We start from the raw sequence: 20,186 nt of genomic DNA, 5'->3' as shown, positions 1-20,186 counted from the left end.
AGGTCAGATTTTCATCATCTCATTTTCTTTTATTAGTTTGTTCACTCTGAAGTAAATCATGCTCTACGTCGCATACATACAGACCATTATTTAAAATTCCACGTCCATAAAGAACATTATCTCTAAGGATAGAACATTCATTATTCTTAATAATAAATGAAAAACCTTCCAAATCCAACATAGGGATATAAACAATATTCCTCATAATAGAGGGAACATAATAACAATTATTCAAAATAATAGTCTTACCCGTAGGCATATGTAAACTAAATGATCCTACAGATATGGCCGCAACCCTTGCTCCATTGCCCATACGTAGAATCACCTCATCTTTTTCAAGAGTCCTACTTCCCTTTAGTCCTTACAACGAATTGCAAATATGAGAACCACAGGTGGTATCTAATACCCAAGTAGAAATTTGACCTAGTGACATATTAACTTCGATCATGAACATGCCTGAATCAGAAGCGGTAGTCATACTGCCCTTCCTCTTCTTCAATTCTGCAAGGTAAACCTTGTAGTTTCTCTTCCAGTGCCCTAACTTGTTACAGTGAAAGCAAACAGCTAAATTAGGATCAGTCAACTTGTGAACATCTAGTATGCTCCGGAGTGATAGTGCAGAAGACATGACGAATATAGTAAATCTGTAAATGATAAACACATAACTACACTTAGCAAATATTTAATTTCATTTCAAAACACTATATGAATCGGGTCTTTATTCATAAGTGTCTCCCACTAGTTAGTCTAATTTATTCAACCCCTAAGTGAAAATTAAGCATTCATAATGTTAGTGGGAATAGGGATCCTACATTCCATCACACAACCTCGGCTGTAGCACGAAACGTCATGTGATATTCAATAGGCAGACAACTCTTGTCAATTACATCTTATGTTATTCCCTAATATAACTTTAGCCTCTTGAATAATTGAGTCACGGTTGTGGCACGACAAACTCAATATTCTAAGTCAAGTCTAACCCAACATTTCGTACAATTGAATCAGTCTCCAACGGCCCACGGCTGTGGCACGTACCGACCTTTAGATTATAATTCAATGTACACATCTCTATGTAATAGACAAGTATTTCTTATTTCGAAATCAAAGCCCTCGGCTGTAGCATGAAACGACAATGATTTAAAAATAAGAACTACTTTTTATCATGTTGGAAGGCTATGACCGACACAAGCCCGTTGTGTCATTGGCCAAATTACTACTTGATATTATTTAATTTTAGAGGATTTATATTACGTTGCAATCATAATCTTATTATAAAGAGATTCTTCCTTTTAAATTAAATATTTCAAATCAATAATCGATAATCAGATGATTCCCAGATCGGGTGGAGCATTGTCAAGAGGCGCCACTTAATAACCCTTTCTTACAGATAGAAATCTGTTGTTGACAGAATCATCCTTTCTCTCAATATTGAAAATTCATATTCAATTACGTGTTTCATAAATACAAGGATCTCATGATCGTATTCATAATATTTATATTAAGGTCATGAAACAATTTCACTATACTAGATTGTCTAACAAACGCCTTATGTTAATTAAGTTCACCTAAATCTATCATCGCATGATAAACTAAGCATATATCACATATATAAGCATGAATAAACGTAAAGGTAGGCATGTTAAATCATGTAGCATATTGGTCTAAGCATTATACATCTCTATGTATCACATGAGGCATTTAAAAGCAATTAAAATAGTCAAAAATAGCTTTAAAACATTTCTATTAGCTATAAACATTTCGAAACAATTTCAGAAAATATCATATAATATACCATTAGATGCATCTCGAAACGACGAATCCAACGGCACCAAGCACACCTCATTCTGAGCAGCCACGCGCCCTCACGCGCCCGAAGAAGCAAATCCACGCGCTGACACGCGCACACGCGCTGTCAGGCGCGTGTCTGACATCCGCCACGCGCCCTAAACCCTAAGCTGACGTCAATATGACGTCATCTGATGACGTCAGCACTGGTTGATCGTTGACCCGCGCGTGTCTGACACGCGCCGTGCGTGGCACACCAGCGCGTGAGCCCCACGCGCGCATGCCAGACGCGCGGTCCTCATCCTAGATCTGACATTCGCCGCACTTTCTTGCACGGAATACCGTGCCGCCGTCCCTGTTCTGTCTTTCTTTCCGTGCCACCATTAAAACACAGCAGCAAAAGAACTCATATATATATAATTAACAGATTATATATATATATATATATTTATTTATTTATTTAATTACGAATTTAATTAATACAACTTCAAAAATTCATAACAATTAATCCATACATCATAAAATTATAAAAAAAATACCCAGACGATCTACAACACTTGTAGAACCCAGATCTACAGTCAAAATTATTCTGAGAAACGATTCTAATCAGTCATAATTAATCCATGATATAACTTGTAAAAATCATAATTAAATTCATACAAGTACATAAAATTCTGAAATTTTTACCACAGATCTATATGCATACAACCTATGCTCTGATACCATTGTAGGATTTTATTTATCACGGAAGCATGGTAAAATAATTTTTACGATATAAAATCCATATAATACGCATACAGATAATGAATTAAATCGAGGGATCGATTTTTAACCTTTAAAAGCGATCTAAAACAACGAGCGGAGATCCTTAGCAGCTGCTCCTCAAGTGTGAAGCACTCCACCGGTATCCACCAAGAAAATGATGTAATGAAGGATGAGGAGGTGGAGAGAGAATTAGGGTTTTGTAAATCTTTGGGTTGAGGCAAAAATAGGGTTTATAATGGTATATTTATAGGCAAAATTTTCAGCTGAAAATTTCCCATAAAATATTATTATTATTAACCCTTTATTATTCTCACTAATAATTAAAACACCTTTTAATTATTAATTCTTTTTCTAAACACTTTAGAAATAATTCTCTGTCTTGATTTAATTTTCAAAAATTAAATTCTTAATTAATAATATTAAGAACTTTTCTTAATTAATTTATAATCAATTAAATCTCATTTAATCAACTATTAAATTTTCCAATTAATTATTTATTTCATAAATAAATAATTATCATCCATTATTAATTAATTCCTCCACCATTAAATCATTCTCTTTTATGGTGTGACCCTGTAGGTTCAATATTAAGCCGGTAGTAGAAATAAATAATAATAAAACTATTTTATCATTATTTATATAAATTCTCTAATTCATTAAATATGATTAATTAATTAATCATATATATTCTACATCGTGAGGGATACTTCTCAGCATATCGCGACTATCCGGATAATACGAATTCACTGCATAAAATACCAAGAACCTATTCAGTGAATAGTTACCGTACAATCAATTCCTTCTACCCTGCAATGTCACGATTAAATATAAGGTATGGAACTTGTGTCAAGCCTATCTTATTTAATCACTTGCTTTCCCATTCAGTATGCTTAGTTCTTATTTAATGTAAATTAGAAACTCCTTTATAATTTTATTCACTCTGGCCAGAGATTCCTGAACTAGCATAAGTGGATCATCATTGAACATTCTCTTCATTCACTGGAAGGGGTAGATCTTTTATTGATCATACACTATCTTCGTATACAAATTCCTATACCTAGTAGAGCCCTTATAATTGTCCCTGGAGACTAAGAACTAAACCAAATAATAGTTCAGTGTACACAAGATTACTATGATGACCTCAAGTCTAAGGATACTTGTACAACTATTACTATGTGAACAACTGCTGACATGTGAGTGAACTCCATCAGTTGTTCAGCTGTGCGAGTCATGTTCAGTAAACTTATTCTATAATAAGCACCTATATACTAGCTATAGTGTCACCACACAAATGTGTATGAGAACAGACATCCTTCATAATGAAGCAAGCATAGTATGTACCAATCTTTGCGGATTATTAATTACCAGTTAGTAATCCTACGACCAGGAACTATTTAAATTTAGAGTTATCATCTTTTAGGTCTGATTATTATGATCTCATCACAATCCATAAAAAGCTTTACTCTAAACTGTGGTATATCTTATTCAAACACTTAAAATAGATAGAGTCCGTAATAAAAACAAAACAAGTCTTTTATTAATATTAATGAAATCAAAACAGACTACATAAAAGTTATTCTTAAATTCTCATACATGATTGGATTTAGGACATATCTTTTTCACAACATGTGTATTCTTTGTTATATTTTAGAAGGTTAAATACGCATCTCTTAAATCCGTATTTCGTGGGTATTTTAGACGGTTAGCGCACATTTGGTCATTTTGGGCGGTTGAAGGTGAAAAGCGGTGTAGTTTGGGCATTCTTCCATAAATATATTCAATTTTAAAGTTCTAATAAAAATATTGACAAAACGTATATTTAGATACTATCAGTAAGCATTTATCAAATAAAAATAAAAATAACTTGAAAAAGGAGATTTTTTTAAAGAATATCTTCATAAAAAGTAAGGCTTATTACACAAATTTAAGATGATACTTATTCTGAAAAATAAAAAGACCAAGTAAAACAAAAATAGGGAATATTCGTTGGTACATTGCAGTTTAATCTGAAAACACAAACACAAACTGAAGTGGTGTCGTCGTCATACTAAAATTAACCCATCATCTGAAACTTCACTCCCCTAGCTGTTTGTTTGTTTGTTCCCCAGGAGAAATGGCGTCATCGCCTGACGTAAGCGGGACAATGGACAATGCCAAGGAGCTTGATCGATTAAGGAAAGAACAAGAAGATGTTCTTATTAAAATCAATAAGATGCACAAGAAGCTCCAAACTAGTACCCCCCCCCCCTCTTTTATTTTTTCTTATTAATTTTCCCAAAGTTTTGATTTTTATCACTTCCTGTATATGTATGTTTGTTTTATGTTGGTGGCTTTTGTTGATTACTTGAATTATTTGATGCCCAATTTCATGTTTTTTTTGTAAATGTTGCAACTTGAGTTGGTTTTTAGTGGATGAGACTTGGAGTTTTCGACTTCTTGATGTTTCGGTAAATATAGAGGAACATATTTATTATATCACAATCTTTTTATGCTTGTAGATTGTAAGTGATTGATTGACTTGTGGTGTGAAAATTTAATCTGAAATGTGTTATTCTAATTGTCTGCCAAATGAAAGTGAGGTTTTCAATGAGCTCTTTCTGTTCCTTTGGCAGATGCGTTATGAAAGTGATTCGGATGTCTTGTGAATTAACGATGACCTCTTTCTGTTCCTTTCTCAAGGTCACATTGGTTATTTTTAGTTTACGTAGGGTTACATAGTTTACATTGATATAGCTTCTCAGATATAGTCTAGTGGATAAATTAGGTTGAGTTTGTATGAGGATTGAGGAAGCAAATTTCGACTAATATAAATCCAGGATATTCTCTAGTAGTTTATCATTCATTTGTTGGTACTCAATCATAGTTGCTATTTAGTTGTCTGTATATGGTTTGATTGACTGTTCTGATTTTCCTGTTAAAGTCTGCAACAATGATTTTAACTGCTCTCATTTTTGCAAACTTCTATTTCTTCTGATATCCTGGTTTGCCTTGAGATATTCGTATCGTGGTTAACTCACAAACTTTTGATCTAGCTTATCTTATATTCTATATTTTGCGTTCTCACAATTATTGCACATGTTGATGCAGCCCCTGAGGAGTTTGAGAAGCCTGGTGATACTTCACTGTCTAGGCTCAAGATGTTGTACACTCAAGCAAAAGACCTTTCTGAAAGTGAAGTGAGGTATGCTTATTTCACATACATATATGTACATTATTCCATGTCACCTTGTTTTAACTTATATATCGAGCTTTATCCTTTGTTTAATTTAAACTTGTGTTAATTTATCAGAAAAAAGAAAAAATTGGATTAACTTCCAGACAACTTATTGTATTTCTATTTTATTAACTCCTTCACCTTCTTTTTTTTGACTAATTTGGCTTTTTATGCCTTACAATTGAGTATCTGTTCTAACAAATCTCGGGGGTGAGCGAGAATTGAACCCAGATTCTGGGACGACAAGAGATAAGCTCTTAACCACTTGAGTTATCTCATCGCGCTCAACTCCTTAACCTTCTTAATATGATTGATAAGAGACTATTACTTACTTGCGTGCAGTATTGCCACTCAATTGATTGGTCAACTGGATACTCTGCAACCATCTGGACCTCCAGGACAACAACGAAGAAGAGTAGGTGGGTTGTAGAAACCCTGTGCTGTTTTTAAGTGGATAATGAAATGTTTGTATTGTTGCCTTTAACTTGTTACATGCTAAGTTTATTTCCAAGTCATTCATTTTAACATTTAGATACAATTTAGCATATATGTTGGTTACGTGGTGATATCATTATAAATATCAGGTGGACAGGTAATTTTTTTCTGTCACCTAAACTGTGACCTAATTTTTTCCAAACAGATATTTGAGAGAACCTAATATGTCCAACCCGTTATATTTTCTGCACTCTTGTATTTTCAAATATGGTTCCGGTAAAAGATATATCATGGGAGACGGGTTAAGTATTTAATCTTCATGCTTGTTATGGTGTCCATTTGGAAGCGCCATGACTGCCGTATAGCATCTTATGGTGAATAATGGTATGGTGTCCGAATTCCCTCAGAGAATGGAAGTAAGGCAGTTGCCATTCTCCTTCGGCTGTGGCAAATCATAGCGCATGGGTACCAGGATAATTTATTAGGGGGAAGGGGACAAACTGTTTTCTTGTGATTCGTAATTTGAATTTCTGAGATGATCTGAATAATAGTGAATGGCCTTAATTTTCCTGATCTGCGAATTGCAGAAGGTAATGAGCCAAAAAAGAACAGAATGAAGATTGATTCAGATATATCAAGAGTGTCCCCTTCGATGTGGAACCACCTGGACGCCCTTGCAAGTTTTAAGGGTGAACAAGTATGCATTACACAATATGTACATCTATATGTACTTCCATGTTTGCTTCAAAAATTTATTTACTTTACTGTTTCACAATGTTTGAGGATGTTGTTACTATCGTATAATCTTGTGCCGGAAGTACGACACCCTAGCTGTATTTCTATCTGAAGCGGTTAACTTTTTCTTGTTTTAGGTAGCAGCTAGGGTCAGGCTAGAGGATGCTGATAAAGATGATTGGTTCATTGTCAAAGTAATTCATTTTGATAGGGAGTCGAGAGAGTAAGTTCACTTCCAATAATGGAACTGAATTCTTTTTAAATTTATTACTTCGGATTTCCCCTTCCCCCTTCCGGGAAGGATACAAATGCACATGAAGTTTGAACTAAAAAGCAACAGATTGGAAACTTCCTTGTAGTATAGTCTATATCTTTATCGGGTTATATAGCCCGGATTATGTATGGGTTGAAGTCTTGAAGATGTATTTGCTTAGCTTTATGATATTTACATTCTTACAGTGAAGTTATGGTAAAAAAATTTGTTTTTTTCCGACTTGATTAATAGTTTGTGCCTATTATTGTGTTTTCTAATTTGTCTCTGTTTTATATAAGCTGTAGATATGTATTGCACAAAGATATTTTTGGCCTTTTTCACAAGTCATTCTTAGATCCAACTTTCTACTCTAGCTGCCTAATCTTTCCAGTTGACCATGTTAGAACTTAGATTCCCCTGATACGTAGAATTATTAGTAGCTTCATTTCTCATATGTGCTACAGAGGCTAAGATTTTTGTAAGATGAATAGACCTAGCCATTCTGATCACAAATAACAGGATTTATATGGTCATTAGTTGCATAATATATGGAGGATCTTACTTATGTTTCTTTAAATATCTCTCTGTCTATACGTTCAACAAGAAATGGTATGTGGAATACTATGTTACTCGGACTCTTCATTTTACCCGTGTCGTACACTTGACACTCGGACATGGATACTCGGATTTTGACACTTATTTTAGGCCAAAAACATTAATATTTTTCAAATGTTGCGGAGTCCGATACTTGGACACGTGTCCAAGTTGGACACTTCTAGCCGAGTCCGAGTAACATACTATTCCACCCCAGCACCACATTTTATTAAGTAGATAAAGTCGTTAAGTTTTGGAGGAAATAGACCTATAAATTGACAGCACATCTCCTATAATGCTCAGACTCTCTCCCTCCCCCCTCTGAGAAATAATTACAAGAATGACTCTTTTCTGAAACTTCAAAAAAAAAAAAACCACTTTTGAATAATTGGCCAACAGACCTTTCTAATACCTAAATGCGGAATGCATATTCAGTGTTGCAGGAGCGTGGCCGTCTGGAAAGGGAAAAAAAGGGGTACAGGATATAGCATGAGATCTGCACTCATGTCTTTTCAACAAGGGACCCTCGTTGTAATGCATATCCTTGTGGTATGCACTAGTGAATGCGTATCCAATCTTTATTTACCAGAGTACTCCACCACAGCATGCGTATCTTTAACTTAAAAAAATATTTAATTACTGAATATGTCACTAGAGATTGCATATTCAATACAGAAAAAGTATAATATGTCAGTGTAGAATGTGTATCCCGTGTTACTACACTACTGTATGCGTATTCGGCCGGTTATAATTGGCCAAAGAATCAAGATCGGTTATTTTTGTCAATTGTGATTGGGAAGAAGGTTAAACTTGATCTTCACCCCTTTTTTGACAAGGTCAATCACAATCAATGCCGGATATTGACGGGAGTCAGTTTTTTGGACGAGATATAGGAAAGATGAAACAAATTTGTGCCCGGATGCTAGATTTACGAATATCAAACAATCAACCTCAGAGTATTAAAAAGTTTTCTCATAACCATTATAACCTTAGGTATAAACAATTTTACTTGTACATACTTGTAGAGAAGAGCTTCGAACAGCTGTGATCTCAATGACTGTCCCTGTAGAGCCAGTTCTTAAATAACTCCATGCAAATAATTTCCATTCATGAATGTGCTCATATGGTAACATTGTGGAGAAAACACTTATTTGGAGATATACTCCCCCCCCCCCCCAAAAAAAACATTAAAAACACCATCTACGTGGAAATCCTTATATGTATGTAATGTAAATTAATTTTTTTCTTGTTCTCTTCATTGAGGTATTTGGTTTCAGGGTGGTAGGTAGGTCATCCATCACAATTTTCTTGCAAAGTCTCTATTAATTTGTCCCTTCACCCTACAGATTTGAAGTACTTGATGAAGAACCAGGCGATGATGAAGATAGCAGTGGCCAGAGGTAGTCTATATTCTATATACTAATATGCCTGGAATTTTTATTAATTATTAACTTGGGCCATCATCATCTTATGGGGTTAAATATCAAAGTGGTCACTAAATTGAAAGTCATATATTAATTTAGTCAAGTATCATTTGAATATCTAAAATCAAACTTATGTTTATGGAATTCTATACATTTTTCTTGAATTCTACTACAACCAAATGAAAAGATATGAATTATAATTTTTAAGATAACATATTTAGATTTTTAAAAATTTATCTACTATTTTTTCTAATTTTGTAGTTATTTTTTGATTTAAATAAAAATAATTAGTATTTAAATTTTATAAAATCTAGAAATATTATCTTAAATACTAGAATTTATAACTGTTCATTTTGTTGCGATAGCATTCAAGAAAAAGGTGTGGAACTCTATAAAAATAAATTTTAATTATCGAGTATATATTTTTGATGTATATGTTTGATATTTAATATTACTTTAGTGATTCAAGTGATTGATATTTAATATGATTTTAGTGATTCAAATGATACCCCGTTAAAATTAGGTAGTAAAGTGACATATGACCTTTACTTCACTGACCACTTTGATATTTAATCCTTATGTTATGCGAAGAATATTGCACTATAGTTAAATCATTTCCTTTATGTTATTGTTGCATATCTTGCATGCTGTAATAGATAGTCACACCAGTACAACTTACGACACATACCTTTAAGTTAAAACTGATGAATATGCAACAAAATTTGAAGGCTCGCAGACTGTTGTTCTTGTTTTTGATGTGTTCCCAATCCTACAATAAGATGCTCTATTTTCTTATTAATATAGATTCATTGTGCCTGTTGGACCATGTTCCTACTAGTCAGTAATCAGTATCACCATGCTTCATGTGACTGTGTCTGCATGTTAAATCTGGCTTTCTTTCCAATTTCTGCCGAGTAGCGTTTGCATAATCTTCAAACCTAATAATTTGGGAGAATTAAATTCTAAGTTTTTGGTTTCCTTTTACGCTATCATAATTTCTATTCTGGTTATTGTTGTCATGATCTGGATGCCACTTATGAGTTATATGCATCGCTGGTCAAAAAACTTCTAATGTGATGATATATTCTCACTAAGTTTCATTACTCAATTTATAATTTTATATCTGGCAAGATAGATTGGTGATGCTACTGTGACGTACAAGACTCTACTTTTTGCTGAAGAAACTATAAGATATGATACCTCATACATCAGTCTTGTGGATGAATTGAGCACGTGATGACTCACTTTATAAGGTTGAGGGCCTTTAGCTCAAAATTCCAGTATTCAATGAACAGAAACCAAACTAGTGTTAGAGAACATGCAAGTGTTAATCTTCCAATTAAATTACATGCTTACAGCTTCATTCTTATTAATATCAGCATGTTGCTGATAACTGTCACCGTCCATGTGTTTGTTTTTCATATTTCCTTCAATTCTACTTAAAATCTTAAATATTCTACTCTCCTAGGATGAAGTCATGAAGATATAATCCACTTGGATCATTAGGTAACTGAGAGTGCAGAGTTATATTCGCTTTTAGTCTGGTTTTTAGCATTTATGCTTCCTTTTGGATCGGGATTTTGTAAATGTGGCTTATATCAGTTTCTTATCCTGGAAATTTTATTGTCATTATGTTATATGTGATATGCTATTATTAAATTTTACATGAATATATGTGTTTTAGATCAGGTTTTTGTGGAACAATTACAATTTGTCACCAGTCACCACATCCGCTATGTCTTATTAATATGATTATGCTATCTTCAGAAAGTACAAGTTGCCTATGTCGCACATTATTCCTTTCCCTAAGTGAAATGATCCATCAAGTGCTCAGGATTTCCCTATGGGTAGACATGTTTTGGCTGTCTATCCAGGTACAACTGCATTGTACAAGGCAACTGTAGTCCTTGCTCGTAAAGTAAGTGCATCTACATACTTCATTTGTAGTTCATAATTATATTTCTGCTATGAGCCTAACAACGCTACATTAATAATGGATGATGTTTGGTTCTTTAACTATGGTACAACTTGGCAGAGGAAGACTGACGAGTAAGTCCTTTCTTGGCCGTAATCTTGTTCTAGTTGCAGGATGAAGAAATTTATTAACATTTACTTTGTATTTTGGTTACGGGTCAGTTATATTTTGGAATTTGATGATGACGAAGAAGATGGATCCTTGCCTCAGAGATCTGTACCCTTTCTCAAAGTAGTTGCTCTTCCAGAAGGACATGGGCAGTGAATGTGATGATGTTAAGAACCTTTATTTATGCAGTGTTTTGTGTAGTCTCGTTTGAGTCCAAATATTGAGCTGCTGTGTAAAACATTAACCGTGCCTGTAAACTTCATATATGTTTCAAGTTTATGTGGCAAGCGATTTGTAAATATTCTGCTATAATCAAAGTTAAGTTTTTTGTTGAATTAATTTACCAAAATCTTGATTGTGGAGATCTGTTTATGATTTAGGCTTCATATAAGCAATTAAAGTGCGGAAGACTCTAATATCACAAACACTGAACAGTAAAATGATGATAGGAAAACTCGTTGTTGGAGTGGGTTGTGTTATTGACATGCTTGAGCAATTGGAATGGGTGGATCTGAGAGTGAACCATTTAGTATGAGACTTGCGATCCACCGATTTGCAGATTCAGTGTAATGTACGCTATCCCAGCTAGGGTTTGGGCAAGAACCGGCATGCATATCCCTACCATTTACATTCGCATTATACCCACACCAGATGTTGGTGCCATTTCTCCGATACCCACAGCAGGTTTTCGAAGCATCTTCAAATCCTGAAACAAGTAATAGTATTAGTTGTCTGCTGTTGATGTCTTGAGTGAAGCAATATCCTAAACGTTGTTGGTACACAACCCATGATTCATTAGGAAGTGTTTTAACAATTATAGATTAATCATTAATGATGTAGGAAGTGATTTTGAATATCGGATAACAATTACCTAGATCTCTTGCATTACGGATCAGTTTATATTTAGCAGTGTAAATATTTACATGCGTTCATGATGCTTGAGGAAGCTCTGCCCTTAGCTTGATTACTCTCTCTTTAAGCTGCTTGTTGAACTCTTTCGCAATATCATTCTGATCCTTGATGCATCCGTCTTCATCCAAACTTCCTGGTTTTAAATGTTGCTCTATTTCGACCGTCTTCAAAGGCAAGCAGCCAACAGGGCCTGTATTGTGTATCCAGAATGCCCTTGCCCCCGGTTCCATATAAATTCTGTTAAAATGAACACCTCTAATCGTCAAATGAAACTGAAAAACAAGAACAAAAAACAGACAATTGCGATGAACATACATCAACAGCATCAGCAAACAGTGCGATAATGTGACGAATGTCATCTATGATCTGTTGATTACTCATTTTTCTAAAACCAGCATCAAGATCATTTTGTCCAATATCAAACATGTAAAGAGCCTTTGAGAAATCCTCTGGGTTAGGCAGACCATCTCACCCCGTCTGTTCTTTGGCTTAAAATTTACAAGGAAAAAGAAAAATCCTCTGGTTGATTTCATGAAATGTTGATAAAAACGGATAATATCCGATTAATGAAACTGACCTTGATTATAGAAATAGGTCGTTTGAGCCTTCAACTCATTAAACTGGGTGAGCTGAATATCAAGTGAGAAAGGACTAACATAATTCTGGAACCATCCCTCATTTTGTTGCCTAATGGTTGCCCCTCTCGTCGCAAAATTAGCACCGTGCTCAAAATCGGGTTTAATGGAGTTCAAATATGCACTCAAATACGGAATTCCCAGTTGCTCAGCTGCATTACAGTTTACACATAGGTTTACATTCATACACGAACTAATTTGATCAACAAACAACAAATCAGTAAATATATCTGTACACTTGAAAATTGAATTTTAAAAGTAACCTAAGATGTCTTGGCCTAAACACAAGTACATTATGCAACACAACAATAACAAGTGAATAAAACTGTGTTAATAGTTTTACCAATGATATCAATGACAAGCCGGCCAACAAAACAATAATTAAGTGAAGAAGAATGTTGTAGTAGTTTACCAATGAAATCAATGATAAGGCGGCCATCGCAAGCTCTACCGGAGGGATTGTGGAAGAACGTCTCGCCGTTAGGAGGGACAGTAGGAGGAAAAACTGCAGAAAGTCCACCAGTATCGGAGTTGGAGTCACCAAAGTTGTAAATAGCAGGAATGTTAAAGTTGAGAGCAGAGGGTCATCTTTTTCTTCTTCTACTTTCTTGAGCTCCTCCTTGTCCAGGGAAACAAAGTAGGAGACCTAGTAAAATGGCTGTAAAAAACCAGCTCATTTGTTATGAAAATGTATAGTTTGGGAGATGTAGATTCAAGTCAACTCAATTCATTACCAGACACACACACAAGATCTCAAGCAAGATGTAGTAGTGGCTTAGTGCTCCTCTCTAGGCAATTCTTTTATCATCTTGTCATTGGTTGTCATATTCACATGTCCCAACTAGGAGTCAAACAGTTTGTTTCCTACTCGAATTCGTAATATTCGACTGAATAATAATTGAGTCCAGCTCGGACTTTCAGAATTCTTTACCGAACCGGCCTCGAGCTTCAAATTATTCGACTCTTCGCCAGCCTTATTGAGCCCTTATATTATTTTTCATTTTTTATTATAAATATATTTTGATATAAATATTTTCTATTATATATACAAATATTATATATTTAATAGAATTGAACTTGAACCGAATCGCTCATATTTCAAGTTTTAGTTAATATTCAATGAAATCAATTCGAGTTTTCGAACAGATTTCGAGTCTATCAAACATTTTACGAGCCGATTTTCGAGTTTGAAATTAAAGGATCGGCCAAAGTCATGCTCGAGGACGAACTTTTTAATTGAGTTCGAACTGAGCATAACAGTATTTGACCCGACTCGACTCGATTACACCCCTGGTCCAAACTACCTACCATGTCATTTTTCTTAAAAATATTATAGCTTAATAATAATACATTCCAATTGTTTTACTAATTAAACACATTTATACACACGTTTTGCATTTCACAATATTCGAATCTTCAAATCCCGCAAAACATGATTATGATAAACAAAGAGAGGTTGTGTGTTAAAATCCAAAATCGTATTTTTATAAATAAAATTTTTAAAAAACATATTTTTACAAAAAAATTAAAAATCATATTTTAAAAAATACCTCTGAAATTTATTGGTTTTAATTTTTAAAGTTGTACAAAATGGGCAAAAGATACAACAAACGACGTCGAATGAAAGTGCAATTGAATTCTTGATTGCGTTTGCCCTAATAACAAAAAAAACCGACCTGTTGGATTTTACAACTGAGAGAGAGAGAGGAGAGAGATGGGTAAGAAGAAGCAAAAAACCCAAGAAAATGGAAAGAACGAAGAGAGCAAGAAGGAGGTAGTAGTGAAAGAAGGTGAGAACTTATTGGGTACACCTAAGTACAAGAAACTTGAAAATGGTCGATTAAAGTGTGTTGAAACTGGCCATGAATTGCCTGCTCATGCCAAGGACTCTTATGCTCAAACCAAGCACTGCAGATTGGGTCTTATTCAGTCTTTCTTGAAACGTAATAAACCCCCTTTGAATATGTTCACCCAAGATCCTGTCTCAAGGTATAACTTACCCCTCCTTTTTTTTCATTTGGGATTCTATTTTTATGTGGGTTTGTTTGTATGATTATTTTGTGTATGTATGTGTGTTTGTATGTGAAGATTTGGTGAAAAGTTTCTATCTTTACAACTTGCTGAATTTGTATTGGGTTAGTTTCTGCAATTATGTATTATTTTTATTTTTTTCGCAAGATGGTAATGTGTTACCGGGAAAAATTATTGTTTCTTAACAGCTTACGTAAGTTTGTGAAATGAAAGGGAATGCTGGTGATATTGATTTGTAGTTTTATTGTGGAATGAGTGGTTAAGTTGTTGTTCTATACTATTTTATTGGGGAGGACTAGTGAGAGAGTTTGAGTAGATTGATTCCGCTAGTTTCTTGAGAAGTTAATTTGTTGGCATCGATTTGTTTTTGACTTTTGTTATTTGATTTTTTTTTGTGCTGATACTAGATTTTTGTTGTTGTGGTGTTGTTGTAACTCGAAGTTGACGTGTAAGCTAACAGGACTTACTGTGAATAAGTCTGAGGAGCATATATGGAAGTATATCAATGGGAAACGGTTCTTGAACATGTTAGGTTTGTTTTATCTTATTGCATCGGTCTAAGTTGATTCAGTATGATTGTCATTGATTAAAAAATTTTAGGTACTTGGTAGTTGTTTTGCTTGATTAATTCACGTGCCCAGTTTTTATTTAGCAAAGTGACATTTATGTGTGAATCAGATAAAAAAGAAGCCGAAAAGGAAGCATTGCAAGAGAAATTAGATGTGAAGGAAAATGAAGATGGTTGAAGAAGAAGAAGAAGAGAAGAAGAAGAAGAAGAAGAAGAAGAAGAAGAAGAAGAAGAAGAAGAAGAAGAAGAAGAAGAAGAAGAAGAAGAAGAAGAAGAAGAAGAGAAGAAGAAGAAGAAGAAGAAGAAGAAGAAGAAGAAGAAGAAGAAGAAGAAGAAGAAGAAGAAGAAGAAGAAGAAGAAGAAGAAGAAGAAGAAGAAGAAGAAGAAGAAGAAGAAGAAGAAGAAGAAGAAGAAGAAGAAGAAGAAGAAGAAGAAGAAGAAGAAGAAGAAGAAGAAGAAGAAGAAGAAGAAGAAGAAGAAGAAGAAGAAGAAGAAGAAGAAGAAGAAGAAGAAGAAGAAGAAGAAGAAGAAGAAGAAGAAGAAGAAGAAGAAGAAGAAGAAGAAGAAGAAGAAGAAGAGAAGAAGAAGAGAAGAAGAAGAAGAAGAAGAAGAAGAAGAAGAAGAAGAAGAAGAAGAAGAAGAAGAAGAAGAAGAAGAAGAAGAAGAAGAAGAAGAAGAAGAAGAAGAAGAAGAAGAAGAAGAAGAAGAAGAAGAAGAAGAAGAGAAGAAGAAGAAGAAGAAGAAGAAGAAGAAGAAGAAGAAGAAGAAGAAGAAGAAGAAGAAGAAGAAGAAGAAGAAGAAGAAGAAGAAGAAGAAGAAGAAGAAGAAGAAGAAAGAAGAAGAAGAAGAAGAAGAAGAAGAAGAAGAAGAAGAAGAAGAAGAAGAAGAAGAGAAGAAGAAGAAGAAGAAGAAGAAGAAGAAGAAGAAGAAGAAGAAGAAGAAGAAGAAGAAGAAGAAGAAGAAGAAGAAGAAGAAGAAGAAAAGAAGAAGAAGAAGAAAGAAGAAGAAGAAGAAGAAGAAGAAGAAGAAGAAGAAGAAGAAGAAGAAGAAGAAGAAGAAGAAGAAGAAGAAGAAGAAGAAGAAGAAGAAGAAGAAGAAGAAGAAGAAAGAAGAAGAAGAAGAAGAAGAAGAAGAAGAAGAAGAAGAAGAAGAAGAAGAAGAAGAAGAAGAAGAAGAAGAAGAAGAAGAAGAAGAAGAAGAAGAAGAAGAAGAAGAAGAAGAAGAAGAAGAAGAAGAAGAAGAAGAAGAAGAAGAAGAAGAAGAAAAGAAGAAGAGAAGAAGAAGAAGAAGAAGAGAGAAGAGAAGAAGAAGAAGAAGAAGAAGAAGAAGAAGAGAAGAAGAAGAAGAAGAAGAAGAAGACGAAGAAGAAGAAGAAGAAGAAGAGAAGAAGAAGAAGAAGAAGAAGAAGAAGAAGAAGAGAAGAAGAAGAAGAAGAAGAAGAAAAATAACGAGAACATGCAAGATGATGAGGAGAATTCAAACGGGTCTGAATTAAGGAATCCATCTGATGAAGGCAATATTTTAGAGGAAGTGGACTTCTGGATTCCCCCTTCTGGGGAGCGTTGGGACTTTGATGATGAAGCTGAGCAATGGGGTTCTTATAGTGATTCTGATTCAGGACCTGAAAACAGAAAATGTTAGTGGCACGGGTACATTTTTAACCACAGAGCTATGAATTGATTATATAATTTTTTTTATTACTGTTTCTAAATATCATGTAATCTTGTCAAGTTTCAGTTTAAAAGAAAAAAGAAATAGAGAATTAAAATTAAGTTCTTACATAGAGGAAAAGAAAAATGACATATCTACATTTAATGTTATAACTTCTGTGTATTTCCCTTTCATTAGATGGAGCTGATGAAGAAAATGAAAGTGATGTGAATGAGCTGTCCAAGAAGTAAGTCTTCCTTTCCTTTGATATACATGTCAATACATTTTGTTAGTATGGCCAAAGAACATTATCCCGGATATGCTTCCTCTGCAGGGAAAAACAAATTTCTGTTGAAAACGAAATTGATAACTGTTTACCAAGGAAGAAGAAGAAGATTAAGTCCACATCACAAGATTAACTGAGGAGGGGTCAGTAATTGTGGCAAGTCCTATGTTATATTGCTGTAGAAGGCATATTGGTAGTTGTTTCACGTTGATATTGTTTTCGCATATATTTTTTGTCTAATTCGTTTATTGAAACCATCTGAAAGATTAGTTATTCTCGTAGTTACTGATTTTTCGAAGTGCTTAGTTTTTGCTGAATGGGTGGGAACATATATTTGTTGTATAATGGTAAAACGCGAACTATCAGAATCACCTTGATACATAGGCCAAGTTTATTCATGTCCTCATGGTGTATTTATAGCGTTGGCATATCTTATCTTAGATTTCCAATTTATCAGTGGCCAGTTATTTGATCCAGAACTTATATTTCCAATTTAGTGGCCACTTATTAGATTCAGAACTAAACTAAATTTGTGGCAACAATTTCCAGATCTCCCCAGTTTTTTCTTGACAATAAGATCTCCCCAGTGTAATCCCTTTCATACTTTTTGGGCTTCACACCCAATTTTCTTGAACAGTTTTTTTTCCCTTTCGTCAGTTCAATTTAGCTCTAACCTTTTCAACACTCCCTCGTTGTTCAACATGAAGAATTCATAAGTTGATTCATGCCCTTGTGTCTTCCCGGTCCCAACCCACTCACGTTCACATGTTTGCCGTGATACCTTAACACTTGGGGGGTGTTTGGATTGTTAATTGGAATCCGATACAGGAATGAATGAGAATGATAGGTATGGGAATAATAATTAATGAGAAAAGAAATGACATGGTATCACAAGAGATAAGTGAGAAATGATTTACCCATTTAATGGGAATGAAGTTCTCATTCCCAATCACCAAATTATTAATCCAAACACTAATATATGGGATTGCAATTCCGATTCCCGTTAATCGGGCTCATTAATCATCAACCAAACGCCCCCCTTAACTTCTCACGGGCAGAAGAAGAAGGTATGATAGTGTTTGAATGTATAACTTTAAAATCTAGAAATTAAAATATCTTCTCCGGAAAATCATAAATTACAAAAAGATTTTGAAATTCGAGTATTTAAATGTAGTCATGTTTGGGTAAGAATTTTTTTTATACCAGTAATAAAAGTTCTGTAATCAAGCATTACCAATAGTAGAGCGGGTATTTTGGTATATGACAAGATAAAACGATAAGAGAACGACATGATATAAATAGATATGTGTTCGGCTTTTCGGAACACGAACACGAAAATACACTATACATGAAATATGAAATCTAAACGGGTACATATATGTGTTTACCCTTGGGTACACGACATGACACGACACGAGAGTACACGAAATTAATAAATTTAGTAACAAATATTTAAATATGTATAGGGTATTTATATTTTCATTTATATAAATAAACATATTTTGTAATATATATGTATATATACATATAATTTTATATATTATAAAAATATATCATTATATGTAAATATATAGTTTTTAATATATATTTAAAATTATATCCTAAAATATAATATTTTTATATGTTTACCTCGTTATTTTATTACACGAAATGTACACGAAACGTACACGACACAATTGATTACGAATATGTGTTTATTGCTTTGGTAAACGTGTTGGATATATGTTTAACTTTCAGTACACGAATGCTAAACCTGTTGAAAATGTGTTTGCCCTTCACTACACGAACACGAAAGTACACGAAACGAAAGTATAACGAACGACACGAATTGCCAGCTCTACCAAGCAGTAGAGTGTAAAACTTAAGTAGCCACATGACAGTCCAAATTTGAGCGTGAGCCCGTAGGATTTACCCAGTACGCACCAGAAGGGTAGCGGCTGCAGGTTACCTACGGAAAAAAAATTAATTAAGCAACACTAACAAAGTTATATCAATTGTTGTGAATAATTTATAAATTATTCTATTATTCCTGCCCTTTTCTTCTGTCTCTTCTTTGGCTAGTTCAAATTATCTCACCAAACTCAATACCCGATCTAAAGTTTTAGTTTTTAATGATTGATTAAAGAAGAAAAATCATTGATACGGAGTACAAAGGAAGAAAAATCAGTCAACAAAGGGTTGATTTTTTATTGTCGAAAGGCTGGACAAATGAATTCGAGATAGCTATAGAAGAAGCTAAAAAGGATTGCGTCTATTGGGGACTGAGCATAAACACACGGCTTCACGCATTAGGGAAAAAAAGAAAAGAAAACACGATAAAAGTGATAAAGAAGATATGACATTATACACTTACTCGAACATGTTGATATATCATTTAATTTCAGTTTTGACAAATTTCATATGACTAGACCTTTAATTTTTATTTAGTATTAAAAGTGAAAGTATGCAGATGAGGAGAGTTTAAAGCTTGATGCTTAATTTTGCAAATATTATGAAGCATGGCGTTGGTCTCTGATGTTGACGGAGAGATTTTGTTTCTTGAATTAAGAATTTGAGAAAGTGCTTATCGATTAAAAGTTAATAAGGGTTGTCGAGATGTTAATTTGTTTGAAAGTGACAGTAGAATACCATCCGAATGCCACAGTTTTATAGAGTTATAGAATTTTGTTACTATACGAGTTACACTCTCTTACTAAGAGAAATAAGTATGTCAAAATTAAATTAATCGAGTCTTATCTATGTTTTATCTCTGTTCGAGTATGTTAGATGATAGATTGAGCAGATTATCTATAATATCCATTATGAAGTATGCTTTC

General features: G+C 34.0%; 1 protein-coding gene and 2 pseudogenes across 1 annotated transcript; 2 read left to right on the top strand and 1 right to left on the bottom strand.

Moving 5' to 3' along the window:
* Positions 1 to 4,530: 4,530 nt before the first annotated feature.
* Positions 4,531 to 11,627, top strand: LOC141718042 (SAGA-associated factor 29 homolog A-like; annotated as a pseudogene).
* Positions 11,600 to 13,419, bottom strand: LOC141718045 (GDSL esterase/lipase At5g14450-like; annotated as a pseudogene).
* Positions 13,420 to 14,549: 1,130 nt separating this feature from the next.
* On the top strand, positions 14,550 to 17,335 carry LOC141718622 (uncharacterized). The gene is made up of 5 exons (XM_074521001.1): positions 14,550 to 14,824; positions 15,274 to 15,398; positions 15,632 to 15,799; positions 16,918 to 17,070; positions 17,283 to 17,335. Exons 1-5 carry the CDS (start codon positions 14,550 to 14,552, stop codon positions 17,333 to 17,335), a joined length of 774 nt encoding a protein of 257 aa, XP_074377102.1.
* Positions 17,336 to 20,186: the final 2,851 nt, after the last annotated feature.

The sequence above is a fragment of the Apium graveolens genome, chromosome 4 (genome assembly GCF_009905375.1).
Source record: "Apium graveolens cultivar Ventura chromosome 4, ASM990537v1, whole genome shotgun sequence".
NCBI classification, from domain to species: Eukaryota; Viridiplantae; Streptophyta; class Magnoliopsida; order Apiales; family Apiaceae; genus Apium; species Apium graveolens.
This window is presented reverse-complemented; position numbering and strand designations above follow the sequence as displayed.